General features: G+C 37.8%; 1 protein-coding gene across 1 annotated transcript in view; it reads left to right on the top strand.

The window, feature by feature from the left end:
• The window catches only part of LOC150089517 (suppressor APC domain-containing protein 2-like), a 260545-nt gene that overhangs the window by 167166 nt on the left and 80046 nt on the right, over positions 1 to 13333 (top strand). The window contains exon 5 of the mRNA XM_090390011.1: positions 10956 to 11057. Within this exon, the coding sequence (XP_090246137.1) occupies positions 10956 to 11057 (102 nt within the window). The remainder of the gene's footprint in view (positions 1 to 10955; positions 11058 to 13333) is intronic.

Genomic DNA, 13333 nt, shown 5'->3' with positions numbered 1-13333 from the left:
TGGGATCTATCCAGTTATATTAAAGGAGGCAGCAAAGGAAGTATGCAAACCCCTAGCCATAATTATGAGAGCTTCTTTGGACTCAGGGGAGGTACCCATAGACTGGAGATGTGCAAATGTAACCCCAATTCACAAAGGAGGATCAAAGGCTGACACAAGTAATTATAGACCTGTTAGTTTAACTTCTGTTCCAGGTAAATTAATGGAGGCACTGGTTAAAGAAGCACTGCAGGATCATCTAGACAAGAATTCAGTTATAGCTCAGACGCAGCATGGTTTTGTTAAGGGCAGGTCTTGCCTGACCAATTTGATTGGATACTATGATGTAGTCACAAAAGAACTGGATGCAGGGAATAACTTTGATATTATATATTTGGATCTTAGAAAGGCTTTTGATACTGTTGCACATGGAAGACTGCTGCACAAATTGGAGCAGTGTGGCATTGGAGGCAAATTGCTGCTATGGATAAGGGGATGGTTGAGTGGCAGAAGACAGAGAGTGGTAATCAATGGACACTGCTCAACGTGGACTAATGTTATTAGTGGAGTTCCTCAAGGTTCAGTGTTGGGTCCGTTGTTGTTTTCGGTGTTTATGAATGATATTGATGATGGGATATCAAGTTTAATGTCCAAGTTTGCAGATGATACAAAGGTTGGCAGGGTCGTCAAGGACACTACTGACGCTATGCTGCTGCAACAGGATCTGGAAAGGTTGAACAGATGGGCTGAGAGGTGGCAAATGAAGTTTAACATTGACAAATGTAAAGTACTGCATATGGGAAACAGTAACCCCAGAGCAACGTATCAACTCTGCGGTACCACACTGACAGTGGTGGAGAATGAAAAGGACCTGGGGGTAATTGTGCAGGGAGATATGAAGTTCTCTGAGCAGTGCAGACGAGCTGCAAGAGTAGCTCATGGTGTCTTGTCAATGATATACAGGAATTTTTCTAGCAGGGATAAGGAGGTGATTATTCCCTTGTATAAGGCAATGGTTAGGCCACATCTTGAGTACTGTATACAGGTCTGGAGGCCTCATTTCAAGAAGGATGTAGAGCTGCTGGAACGGGTACAGAGAAGGGCAACAAGATTAGTAAATGGAACAAAGGGTTGCTCTTACGAAGAAAGGCTTAAGTTTTGCAAATTACAGAGTCTGGAGACTAGGCACCGGCGAGGTGATCTGATAGAGGTGTATAAGGCCTTGAATGGTTTGAGCATGCTCAATGCCAATGGGATTCTTCATCTTTCTCAGAATAATCACCTCAGAGGGCATAAATTCAAATTGAGGAAGGACGGATGTCGGATAGATGTGCGGAAATTTGCCTTTGGCCAGCAGGTGGTTGGTTGGTGGAACCGACTTCCATCACTTGTTGTTGAAGTTGATAGCCTAAACAAATTTAAAGCTCAACTGGACAGGTATTTCGAACGAACGGAGGGGTGAAATGGGAGAGGGTTTTTTTTTTTTTTTTTTTTTTTGGGCTGATGCTGAATAAGCTTGCTTTCTTGCATCGTTTTTTTTTTTTTTTTTTTTTGATTTGGTAGTTGATGGCGCATCGGCTTCTGTGGCCATATTGCACCTCCAAAGGTTTTTGCAGTACAGTGATCCAAGCTCGAGGCGGGAATCGAACCCGCGACCTTTGGGTTGCCGGGCAGGTACTTTACCCGCTCGGCTAGCCCGGTCGGCTTCTTGCATCGTATGCCTCTACTAATGCTAATGCTAATGCTAAAGGAAGAAGTCAAAAAAGCCATCAGAGAACTAACATGTGGCAAATCGCTTGGAATTGATGAAATCCAGCGGAATTGATTAAAGTTACGGGTGTGAAGGGCGTAGAGTTTTTCATAAAACGATTGTAAAAATTTGGGAAACGGGACGGTGGCCATCAGATTGGAAGAAATCAATTTTCATCCCTTTTCCAAAAAAAAGATCTGAAAATTTGCTCAAATTACAGGACTATTAGCCTAATTTCTCACGCTAGCAAGATTGTTCTTAAAATCTTATTGAACAGAATCTCAAGAAAACTTGAAGAAGAAATGCCAGAAGAGCAAGCAGGTTTCAGAAGGGGTAGAGGAACCAGAGATCAGATCTTAAGCCTACGGCTGATATTGAAAAATGCAAAGAATTCAATGTTCCAGTCGTTTTGTGTTTTATAGATTATGCAAAAGCATTTGATTGTGTTCAGCATGAGAAACGATGACTATTATGGGTTTCCCAATCCACATAATTCAGCTGATTAAGCTACTGTACCAGGAACAGGAAGGAACTGTGAGAATGAACATGGGAAACACGGACTTTTTCACAATAGGTAACAGTGTCAGGCAGGGCTGTATTTTGTCACCTCACCTTTTTTAATCACGCTTAAGAAGAAGACATCTTAATCTTGATTCCAGTAAAGTGAAGGTTAATAGGCAAGATATCGAAGAAGTTGATGAATTTGGTTACTTAAGATCAAGAATAAATAAAAATAGTGACTGCCCAAATGATGTAAAGAGACGACAGACAATTGCTAAAACATTAGTTGCTGATCTCATAAAATTATGGAGAGATCATGACCTGCCCCTAAAGATGAAACTGAGAATCATTGATTCGTTAATTTTTCCAGTTGCCACTTATGGATGTGAAGGATGGAATCTGAAAAGAGTTGACAGGAAGAAAATCGAGGCATTTGAAATGTGGTGGTGTTACAGGAGAATTCTGTGTATTTCTTACTTGGATCGAAGAACAAATGAGTGGGTATTGAATAAAATTGGCAGGCCTAAAATTCTTCTTCATAGCATTAACAAAAGAAAACTCAAGTTTTTTGGTCATATAGTAAGAAGGGAAAACTTTCTGTTGAAGAATATAATGGAAGGAAAAACTGAGGGGAAGAGGTGCAGAGGAAGACCTGCAACTAGGTGGAAGGATGGGATCGGTGAACTTCTGGGCATGACACTTTGCGATGCTGGTCGTATAGTACACAATCGATGCAGTTGGAAGAATTTGTTGGTGGCCATAACAGCTCCTCAGGGAGCTATGTGACTGGAAGAAGACATCTTATTAGTTTATAAAGTAACCAATAATCACAATAATATTCAAATGGAAACATCAAAAGTTGAACAGTTCATTATTTAAATATGTGGTCAGAAACTTTATTTTTAAACAATGTGTCTTTCTCTTGTAACATAAGTTTTATTGTGAAACTAATGCCAAAATACCATCAGAGAAAATTTCTTTGATTGCTTGCTTAGCTACTTATGCACCACTTTTAATACCTCTTTGAGTGGTCCAAAAAGATGACAGTCACTTGGAGCCAAGTTAGGTAAATAAGGAAGGTTTTGCAGCACTTCAAAAGCCAGATCTTGACTAGCATCAGCAGTTGCACAGGCACTGTGAGGATGGACATGGTCATGTTATAAACAAATCCTCTTTGAGATCAACTCATATTATTCTGTTTAGATTTCTGGTTTCAGATGGCTCAAACTTATTGCGATGCTAAGCATTATTCATAATTGCTCCCTTTTCGAAGAGCTTTGAACCTGATACTCTTTGAGTGGTTCAAAAAAAGACAGTAGTTGCTTGGGACCAAGTTAGAGGACAAGAAGGATGTCATAACACTTCAAAAACTAGATCTTGAATGGTGTTGATCGTTGCATTGCTGAGTACAATCATGCTTTGAACAGGCTCCAGTTGAGATCAACTGTCAATGTCCATATTGCAGGCTTTAAATGGCTCATAAGCATATTTGCAGTACTAAGCACTGTTGGCAGTCATCTTCCCTCCCTTGTGTTCTCTTCCCCTCAAAAATAATCACACTTGTGTCCCAAAATATAGTTAGTACCACCTTCCCTGCAGGTAGCATAGCATAGAATTTCTTCAGCTTTGGAGAAGGGGGAAAATGATATCCACTCATATCCATATGGGTGTATTTGATATTAGTGTATTCACAAACTGTGCTATGCTGATTAGCCCTGGCTAATCTGTTTTGAATATGCAGTGATCTTCATAGGATGACAGGGGATTAGATGTCAGTGGAATTGGGCTTGGCTTGGTTAGCTGGCTGATAACTATCTGTAAAGTCTGCCTTGGAGCCTTTGAACCCCCCCCCAGGTGCTGTAGGTTCTTTTGCAAAAAATATGCTATCAAGAATGCAAATGGAATATCTGTGCCAACCTAAAAGTGGTAGCTTTGCTGACTGGTTTGTAAGTTGGATAACACCAAATATTGCTGCTTTTTATGTGAGTTGGACAGTTGAGCGAAGGATTGTCACTACAGGGTAAAAAAAAAAAAAATGGCCAGACTGTTCAGAAACTACGGCAGGCCAGAAAAATGTAGCACATTGTCCTTTGGTGGATAAGTCAAAAATCTATTTATCTCTACTGCACATCAAGCTAGGTTTGATAAAAATATTTGTGAAAGCGATGGACAAAAAAAGGAGGATTTCCCTGTTTGAGGCAAAGGTTTTCTCAAATCAGTGAGACCAAGATAAAAGAGGGAATTTTTGTGGGTCCTCAAATCAAACTGAAAGATGAGGAATTCACTAAAAAATTAAATGCTACAGAAATAAGAGCCTGGAAGGCATTTGAAAATGTCTGCCGGAACTTTTTTTTTAGGTGATTAGAAATCACAAAATTACGGTGATATTGTGGATGAGCTAATTTTAGTGTATAGAGAGTTGAGATGCAACATGTAATTAAAGTTTCATTTTCCACGTTCCCATTGTTCCCATTTGGACTTTTTCCTGAAAACCTGGGAGTGTCCAAAATGAACTTGGTGAAAGATTTCACCAAGATATTTCTCAAATGGAAAAAAGATACCAGAGAAAATGGAGCCCAAATATGTGGGCAGACTACTGTTGGAATCGCAAATGGCAGGCATCACTGGACAATTATAAAAGGCAAAAAAATGACAAAATAAGTGTTTTGTTATCAGATAAACATTTTTGTAAATACAGTGGCAGACAAAAAGACAGTATCACGTGAATTTTGCAAATAATGTGTTTTGCGCTGCATTGTGGGTTGCAGAAATGTTCGAAATGCATTTGTTAGATGGGATATATATTGCTGTAAATGAAATCCAAAAAAGAGACTCCACCTGATATACCTAATTGCCATAAATATCTTCCCAAAGGGTAAAATGCATAATAAATGGAAATATGAGAAAGCATGCAAATGGCAACCAAACATACATTTTATTGCATTTATGTGTACAAACCGAAATGATATTAATGTAATAGTATTATGTACTGTAAATCAGCAAAATAAGTCCTCAATATTTTGTTGTTCCTGATCAAGCTGCAATTACAGCCTTGCAACGATCTGGCATAGAGTTAATCAACTTCTGGATATACGGTTGCTCAATTTTGTGGTACCACACCCTTACAATACTCTCCTGCAGCTGAAGATTGGCTTCTGAACAATTTTAGACAACATTATGTACCACAATTTTCAATAAGCTTCAAATCTAGACTGTTGCCGGGCCAGTCCAACACTGTAATGCCAGCATGTCTGAGGCATGACTGCACTGCAAGGGAGAAAAACGAGGGATAACATTGGTGTATGTTTTAAGCCTTGTGAGACAAGAAGACAAACTCATCGTTAAATCTAAATATCATAAAACTTACCAATTTTGCTGTGTGTCAAGGAGCTGAGTCCTGTTGAAAAATGCAGTTTTAGATGTCTGTGTGGTGATCCCTAATAAAAGGGTTTCAGGCACTCCTCCAAGATAGCAGTGTTAGTTTCTGCATTCACTATTCCGTTAATAAATTTAATTCGTCCCACCCCTTTGCTTGTTATGCATCCTCAGACACTTTATTAACTTTGACCGGCATGGAATTTTACAGTCAGTGTTATGCAGTCAGGATGGTATGCCTCCGAGTTTTGTCTTCTCACATATCGCTTCCCATCCGAGCCATGCGGATTGAATTTCGATTTGTCAGAAAAGATGATGGTGTCCCATTGCTCTTTTGTCTGTGAAACATGCGTTTTAGCCCAAGCAAGTTGCTTCTTCCTCATTTGCTGGCTCAACAAAGGCTTCTTCTTGGGCTGATAGGCATGCAGACCACATTCCGAAAGCCATCTTTGGATAGTTTGTGCACTTGTTTCAACACTAGAGCCCATCTCAAAGTCCAGTTTTAGATCAGGAGCACTAGCATGATGATTATGAAGGCATAGCCATTTCAAATATCAATCTTGGGAAGGTGTAGTCACTCTCTAACGGCCTGATCCAGGTCTTCTCTTCACATCATGCTTTAATTTCAGCACCCAGGATACTGTTAACTGGTGGCACCCTATTTTATCAGCAATAGCACACGTAGAAAGTCCTTCCTGGGACAGAGCAACAGCTACACTTTTTTTTCTTGGTAACTGAACATATGGAAGCCATGCTTACACCTTTGCAAAACAGGATACTAATGAATGGGTATACCTTTCCAACACCGTATTTATAGAAACGGCTGATGCAATACCTTGCAAATTTTAACTGTCTGATGCAATAGAAGTGTTATCTGATGCAATACCTTTGCTTTGCGACAAACAAAATGACTGTAATCAAACACTATCTTATACGTTTCACTACAAATGTTACTTTTTTTTTAAGGGGATGCAGTTTTTTTTGTCTGGTAATGTGGAATAAGGTTAATAGACCCATTGTTCAATATTTAGTACTGTACGTAATATTTTCTTAAAGAAATCTTTTTTTACTAGAAACTTAGTTTTTGACTTTAATTCCTTCTCCCTTAAAATTGATGGGTGTTACAACAGTGTGGTTGCTATATTTGAATTAAGCAATGTCAGATCTACAAGAATTGCCATGAATTTTAACAGGGAGTGAGAAAAATGTTTTTTGTTTTGTTTTTTTGCCAACCAGTGTAGTATGTATCACTATTAAATTTTCTCTTTTGATGACTCAGGTTTCTTCGAGTAACAAAACTTGGACTTATGCTTACTTTAATGATGACAGCACTCTTCAGTTTTAAAGGAATAGTAAAATGACCTCTTTTTGTGATGCTATTCATTTAAATCAGTGGTCGTCAACCTGGTCCCTACCGCCCACTAGTGGGCGATTCAAGCTTTCACATGGTGGGTGATTGGGGGTTTTGTCCATTGTTACAAATTTTATTCTTCCTCCATACGTTCTTCCCTACCTTATATCTTGTAGAATCAGGCTTTAGCGCTGTTAATCATCTTATCACCAAACAGAGAAACTGTCTGAATATCACCAAAAGAGGAGACCTTTGTTTGTTCCGTACGAAAATCGACCCAGATATCAAATATTTAGTCTCACAGCATCAGCCTCAAGGATCTCATTAATCATTAATTAAAGGTAATTTCAATAAACTTTATAGTTTTCACATTTAATTTTCATTTTCTTCAATTTAAGCAGCTCCCGCACTAGTAGATGCTGTATCAATGGAGATTCAGAAATTCATTAAATTTAAATTATCCATGTATAAACATACATAAAGTATAAATAAAAAGATAAATTTAAGTACATATTTTTTACAAACCCTCCCCTCCCCTCTAAAAAGTACTTCGCACTTGTGCTAAATTGAGTTACTGTGGCACCGGTGGGTGGTAAGGAACTTTTATCATCAACAAAGATACAAAAGTGGGCAGTAGGGATTAAAAGGTTGACAACCCCTGATTTAAATAATACTAGCAACTTAACTTGGCTTATGGATAATGCTATCAACAGGAGCATAAATCCAATCCTTATCATGGAGGAACCAATTTCCCCAAATGAGAATACACAATGCAGTAATGCACACCATTATTAAATTCTTTAAATTCCTGCATTAAAATACAGCCTCATTTGTACATTCTACTTCAGATTTCTTATTGAGTCTTTCTCTATGTCTTCTCTAAAAGTCGCAAGTTTCAGAAATTCAAAGCTAATGTGATTAAGTTTATTCTATCTTCTCAACCCATTGTTCAACAACCTTATTAAGAGCAGGACTGTTTTTTAACCTTTTGTGCTTGGGTTTACCATAACCAATAAATAAATATATATATATATATATATATATATAAATAAAAATAAATTAATTCCCATGCAGAGTGCAGTAGTCAGCAACCTTTTTGATAGCAGGTCAATATATATACAGTAAGCGCCATAGTGATCACATTCGCAAATTGAATTTTGATTCTAATAAGTGAAAATCAACAAATATTATCCAGAGGCTATAAAAAATAAAGATATAAAGCACAAATTTACACTTTATTGTTGTTGTTATTTGGTTTTTAGGAGCATTAGCAACTAAGGCCATATTGCTCTGGGGATATGCGGTGGTCATTCCCTGACCTTTCTGCATCCTCCGTATTTGGTGAACACGGGCTCGAACCCCGGTCTAATCAAGAAGCATGTGCTACGCGCTGCTGCTCCTGCCCACCTGGCTATGGAGACACCTACACTTTATTACCAAAGGTTTATTATCAATTAAATGATACGCAAAAATCAAAAGAATATTATCCACTGGTTAGCAAAATAAAAATAAATTTATACTTACGTACATAGCTTAATTAATATATATATTAATTAAACATTAAATATAAATATATATTAAATAATCATTTTGTAATATGATTATAATTTAAAATAGTAATATTTTAGATTGCTTTAAATTATCACTACAAAGTCTATTTATAGATTTTTCACTATTGTATAACAGTCTATACTCATGATCACTTGCACCAGTTTCTTCCAACGCTCTCCCCTTGATGGCTATAGCTTCACAAGTTTGCCGTTTTGTAACTGGAATTCGTTCATGTTCATCTTCATTTCCCTCCTTGGTGAAATCATCAGTAACAGACTGGTCAATTTCTTCATTTGTTAAAGCTGGAGTAACTTGTAGATCACCTTCTATGTCCACTCAATCATTAAACTCCTGTTCACCCATATCTCCAGGCTTTTCAACGTGATCAGTATCGTGATTTAGTTGACCGTCATGAATAATTAATCCACATTTTTTGAAACAGTTGCTAATGCAGGTTTCAGAAACTTCATTCCAGGCACTCGTCATCTAGAACCGTTATCTGCTTTGCGATATCGGATGATGTTCCCAAACCTTCATCTATAGACTGGATGATTCTTCGCCTCATATCTGATCTATAAAAGGTCTTAAAGATTTTTATTATTCCCTGGTTGAGAGGTTGAATCAGTAATCTGGTATTTGAAGGTAGAAAAACTAATTCAATGTTTTTGAAAATCAACTTTGGATGAGCTGGGCAGTTGTCCAAAACCAATACTTTTTTTTTTTTTTGTTTTTTGTTTTTCTTATCCAATTTCAAATCCCATTTATGAAAATAATCTTCAAATAAAGAAGCTGCCATCCAAGCACTGGTATTATTGGCATATTCAACAGGCAGCTATTTTACTCCTTTAAAACATCTAGGCGATATACTCTGGCCTATAACTAATAGCTTCATCTTGATTGTTCCCATCATGTTGCAATGTTAAAAGAACTGTAATCCTGTCCTTGATCTTCTTTCCTGCAGATGCAGAGGAATTTTTAAAAATCATGCAGTGGTCAAGGGTAGCCCTGTAGTACAATCCTGTTTCATCTGTAGTAAATATGTCTTCAGGATTATAAGTGCTTAACAGAGTTTGCCAAGATGTTTTCAACAAGGTTTCAGCTGCAGAACTATCAGAATCCTGTTTTTCTCCATAAAGTTTTTTGTAAACAATATCATGCCTCTCCTTCCATCTTGTCAGCCATCTATCTGTCGCCTTAAACTCTTTGTGTAGTTTTTCAACAAAATCATTAGCATTTTAAAGAAGAATGCTACAATTGATTGGTGCATTAAATGAACTGGCCTGTTTGAACCAAATGAACAGAGCTCCATCTACTGTTTGGAATTTCCTTTCACGCTTCCTTTTTTTTTGGTTTCACTAATCACAGTGTTTAAATATGTGACAGAATTTTAATAAATTTGATATAGATGACTGAGGCACCACTAATTTTACTGACGCTTCCCTTTGAGACATATTGCCAAGTTTAATTTATCGTAAGTTTATATAATTCGTAACTTTTTTTTTTCACTCAAATTCACTGACATTTTTTTTTGGGTAGTAAATTTAAAACAGTAAAAAAAGATAAGCATCAATCAGTAACAAAGCACACGTCACACACAAATTGGAACTAACACAACACATGCAAGTGAGACCAATAAACCCAAGCCCAACAACAATAAACTGGAAACTGCAAATTGTTTTTATTGTTTTATGGTTGTGACCTCCAGAAATGTGCTTTAGAAAAATATCACAGAGGCGTTCAAAACTGATTTTTATAATCGACAATGTGATTCAAATAAACGATGAAGGTGTAGTGTATTTTATTGATTTGAATCGGTTCTTTGAAATTTGATTCTATTAAAAGGCTGATTTTAATAACAGTGATCACTATAACCAGAGCTTACTGTATATATGTATATATAGTTTCTGCAAAATGTGATGGTTTATTTCAAGATATGAAGTGAAAATAATATTCAACTTAGATGTTTATATAAAATAAATTTAGTCCTCCATGACAGTGCAGGGGTTTCACCACTTTTATTCATTTCAAGAGATCTGGGTTCGAGTCTTGTCATAGACTGAAGGAATTTCGAAAGGCTTCTTCAGTAGAGGCTACAGTTAGTTGATATCAGGTGGAGAAAGTAGAGTTTCTCCCATGTGCTATTCTGTGTTTTGCAGATCGGCTTGTGAACACAAACTTGTACAGACATGATACACAACAGCACAATATGGTATAAGTCTGTGTTATGCCTAAAACCTACAACAATCGTAATGTACATACATACGTACAAACTGCATTTAATTATGAAATTCTCCACTGATCTACAGATCATAGATTTCCAATCATTTGTATAATAGAATATTTTTTCAAATTTTTTTATTCATATATATTAATGATTTTTAGTGCATATTTAAATTGTATTTTCAGAGAAATATTATACTTATTTCAATACTCAATTTTCACTTTCAGGAGTACTCAACTGTTGCACACCAAGAAAGATTAAATCTACAAATGACAAGAATATTAGAAGTTAATCAGCATCTTTCCATCTTGATGGAAACATCTGGAAAAGTATTATGCATGCTATTTTTATATTTATTATTATTATTATTATTATTATTATATTATTTCTCCCTGATGGGGAGAAAATTCCACTAATTCCACTAATTGACTGATTCCACCCCACGACAAGTACCGTTACTAAATGCACAGGTTGGTTGTTATGTCTGGTGTTAATGTTGGTGGAGGAACTCTCTGACTATCCTACAGGTGTTCAAAATTGCGACTTTCTGAAGTTCCTTGTATATGTTCTCTGGGAGACTTATTGCTGCTAGTTCGTTACCAGTGGTGGATTACCCATTAAGGCAATGAAGCACGTGCCTAGGGGCCACAGGCTTTGGGGGGCCCCCAAGCCAAGGCATTTTCCTATAGTGTTCTAAAATAGATTAATGTTTTCAGTAAACATCATAAAAATCTTGATTAATTTAAGCGAAAATTTAAGCAAAAAATTCAAAAGTACAAAATTTCATTTATTTGCCGCCTAACTTTTATTTATTTTTTATACTTTTTTTTTTTTTTATTATTTTTTGGGGTGGCCCCCACCCAAATATAATTTGCCTAGGGGCCCCAATTATCCTTAATCCGCCACTGGCCATTACGTAGGGTCTTTAGCACCATACTGGTGGTTGTCACGATGATTGGGATGGTCGTTACTTGTTGCATATGCCACATCTCTCTGATCTCCTGTCTTAGGTCTGTGTACTTCCTGAACTTTTACTGTGGGTTTTCTGGAAGTTGTCAGTATTGGGCACTGCTATGTCAATCAGATAGGTAGCCTTTTCCTTCTTGTTAACAAGGGTTATGTGCAGTCTGTTGTGCAGGATTGTCTTGTCCATTATTATGGTATGGTCCCAGTACAGCTTGTGTGTTGGGGTTTCTAGTACACCTTGGGGCTCGTAATTGTTTTCTTTGATCAACTGGTATCTCCGAGCTGGCTTCTGGTGTATTATCCTGGCCTGATAGAGTGCTACTGTGTTTTTCTGGAAATAATCCTTCAGGTTAGCTACCATGGAGTGTCTTCTTTGTCCATCTTTCTAGCTTCATTTGTTCCGTCTGGGCGGAAGGGGGACTCCTCGCTTAGGTTGAGTGGAGTATGGCGCTTCTGTGGCTTCCTTATGGCCTGGTGGAGTGCTGCTGTGTTTTTCGGGAAGTAATCCTTCAGGTTAGCTAATGCTGTCTTCTGTTGCTCGATAGATATTGCTCTATCAGGTCCCTTCCTCCTCCCCTTCTTTCTGAGCTATTGCCAGTCTCTCTGTGGCTGACTTTAGCATTAGCATTAGCATTAGTAGAGGCGTATGATGCAAGAAAGCAAGCTTATTCAGCATCAGCCAAAAAAAAAAAAAAAAAAAAACACACCACTCCCATTTCACCCCTCCGTTCGCTCGAAATACCTGTCCAGTTGAGCCTTAAATTTGTTTAGGCTATCAACTTCAACAACAAGTGATGGAAGTCGGTTCCACCAACCAACCACCTGCTGGCCAAAGGCAAATTTCCGCACATCTATCCGACATCCGTCCTTCCTCAATTTGAATTTATGCCCTCTGAGCTGATTATTCTGAGCAAGATGAAGAATCCCATTGGCATTGAGCATGCTCAAACCATTCAAAGCCTTATACACCTCTATCAGATCACCTCGCCGGTGCCTAGTCTCCAGACTCTGTAATTTGCAAAACTTAAGCCTTTCTTCGTAAGAGCAACCCTTTGTTCCATTCACTAATCTTGTTGCCCTTCTCTGTACCCATTCCAGCAGCTCTACATCCTTCTTGAAATGAGGCCTCCAGACCTGTATACAGTACTCAAGATGTGGCCTAACCATTGCCTTATACAAGGGAATAATCACCTCCTTATCCCTGCTAGAAAAATTCCTGTATATCATTGACAAGACACCATGAGCTACTCTTGCAGCTCATCTGCACTGCTCAGAGAACTTCATATCTGCCTGCACAATTACCCCCAGGTCCTTTTCATTCTCCACCACTGTCAGTGTAGTACCAGAAAGTTGGTACGTTGCTCTGGGGTTACTGTTTCCCATATGTAGTACTTTACATTTGTCAATGTTAAACTTCATTTGCCACCTCTCAGCCCATCTGTTCAACCTTTCCAGATCCTGTTGCAGCAGCATAGAGTCAGTGGTGTCCTTAAAAACCCTGCCAACCTTTGTATCATCTGCAAACTTGGACACTAAACTTGATATCCCATCATCAATATCATTCATAAACACCGAAAACAACAACGGACCCAACACTGAACCCTGAGGGACTCCACTAATAACATTAGTCCACGTTGAG

This window comes from Mastigoproctus giganteus, chromosome 2 (assembly GCF_048544385.1).
Source record: "Mastigoproctus giganteus isolate SK-2022 chromosome 2, ASM4854438v1, whole genome shotgun sequence".
Classification (NCBI taxonomy): Eukaryota; Metazoa; Arthropoda; class Arachnida; order Uropygi; family Thelyphonidae; genus Mastigoproctus; species Mastigoproctus giganteus.
Note: the sequence above shows the minus strand (reverse complement) of the source record. Positions and strands in the feature narration are given on the sequence as shown.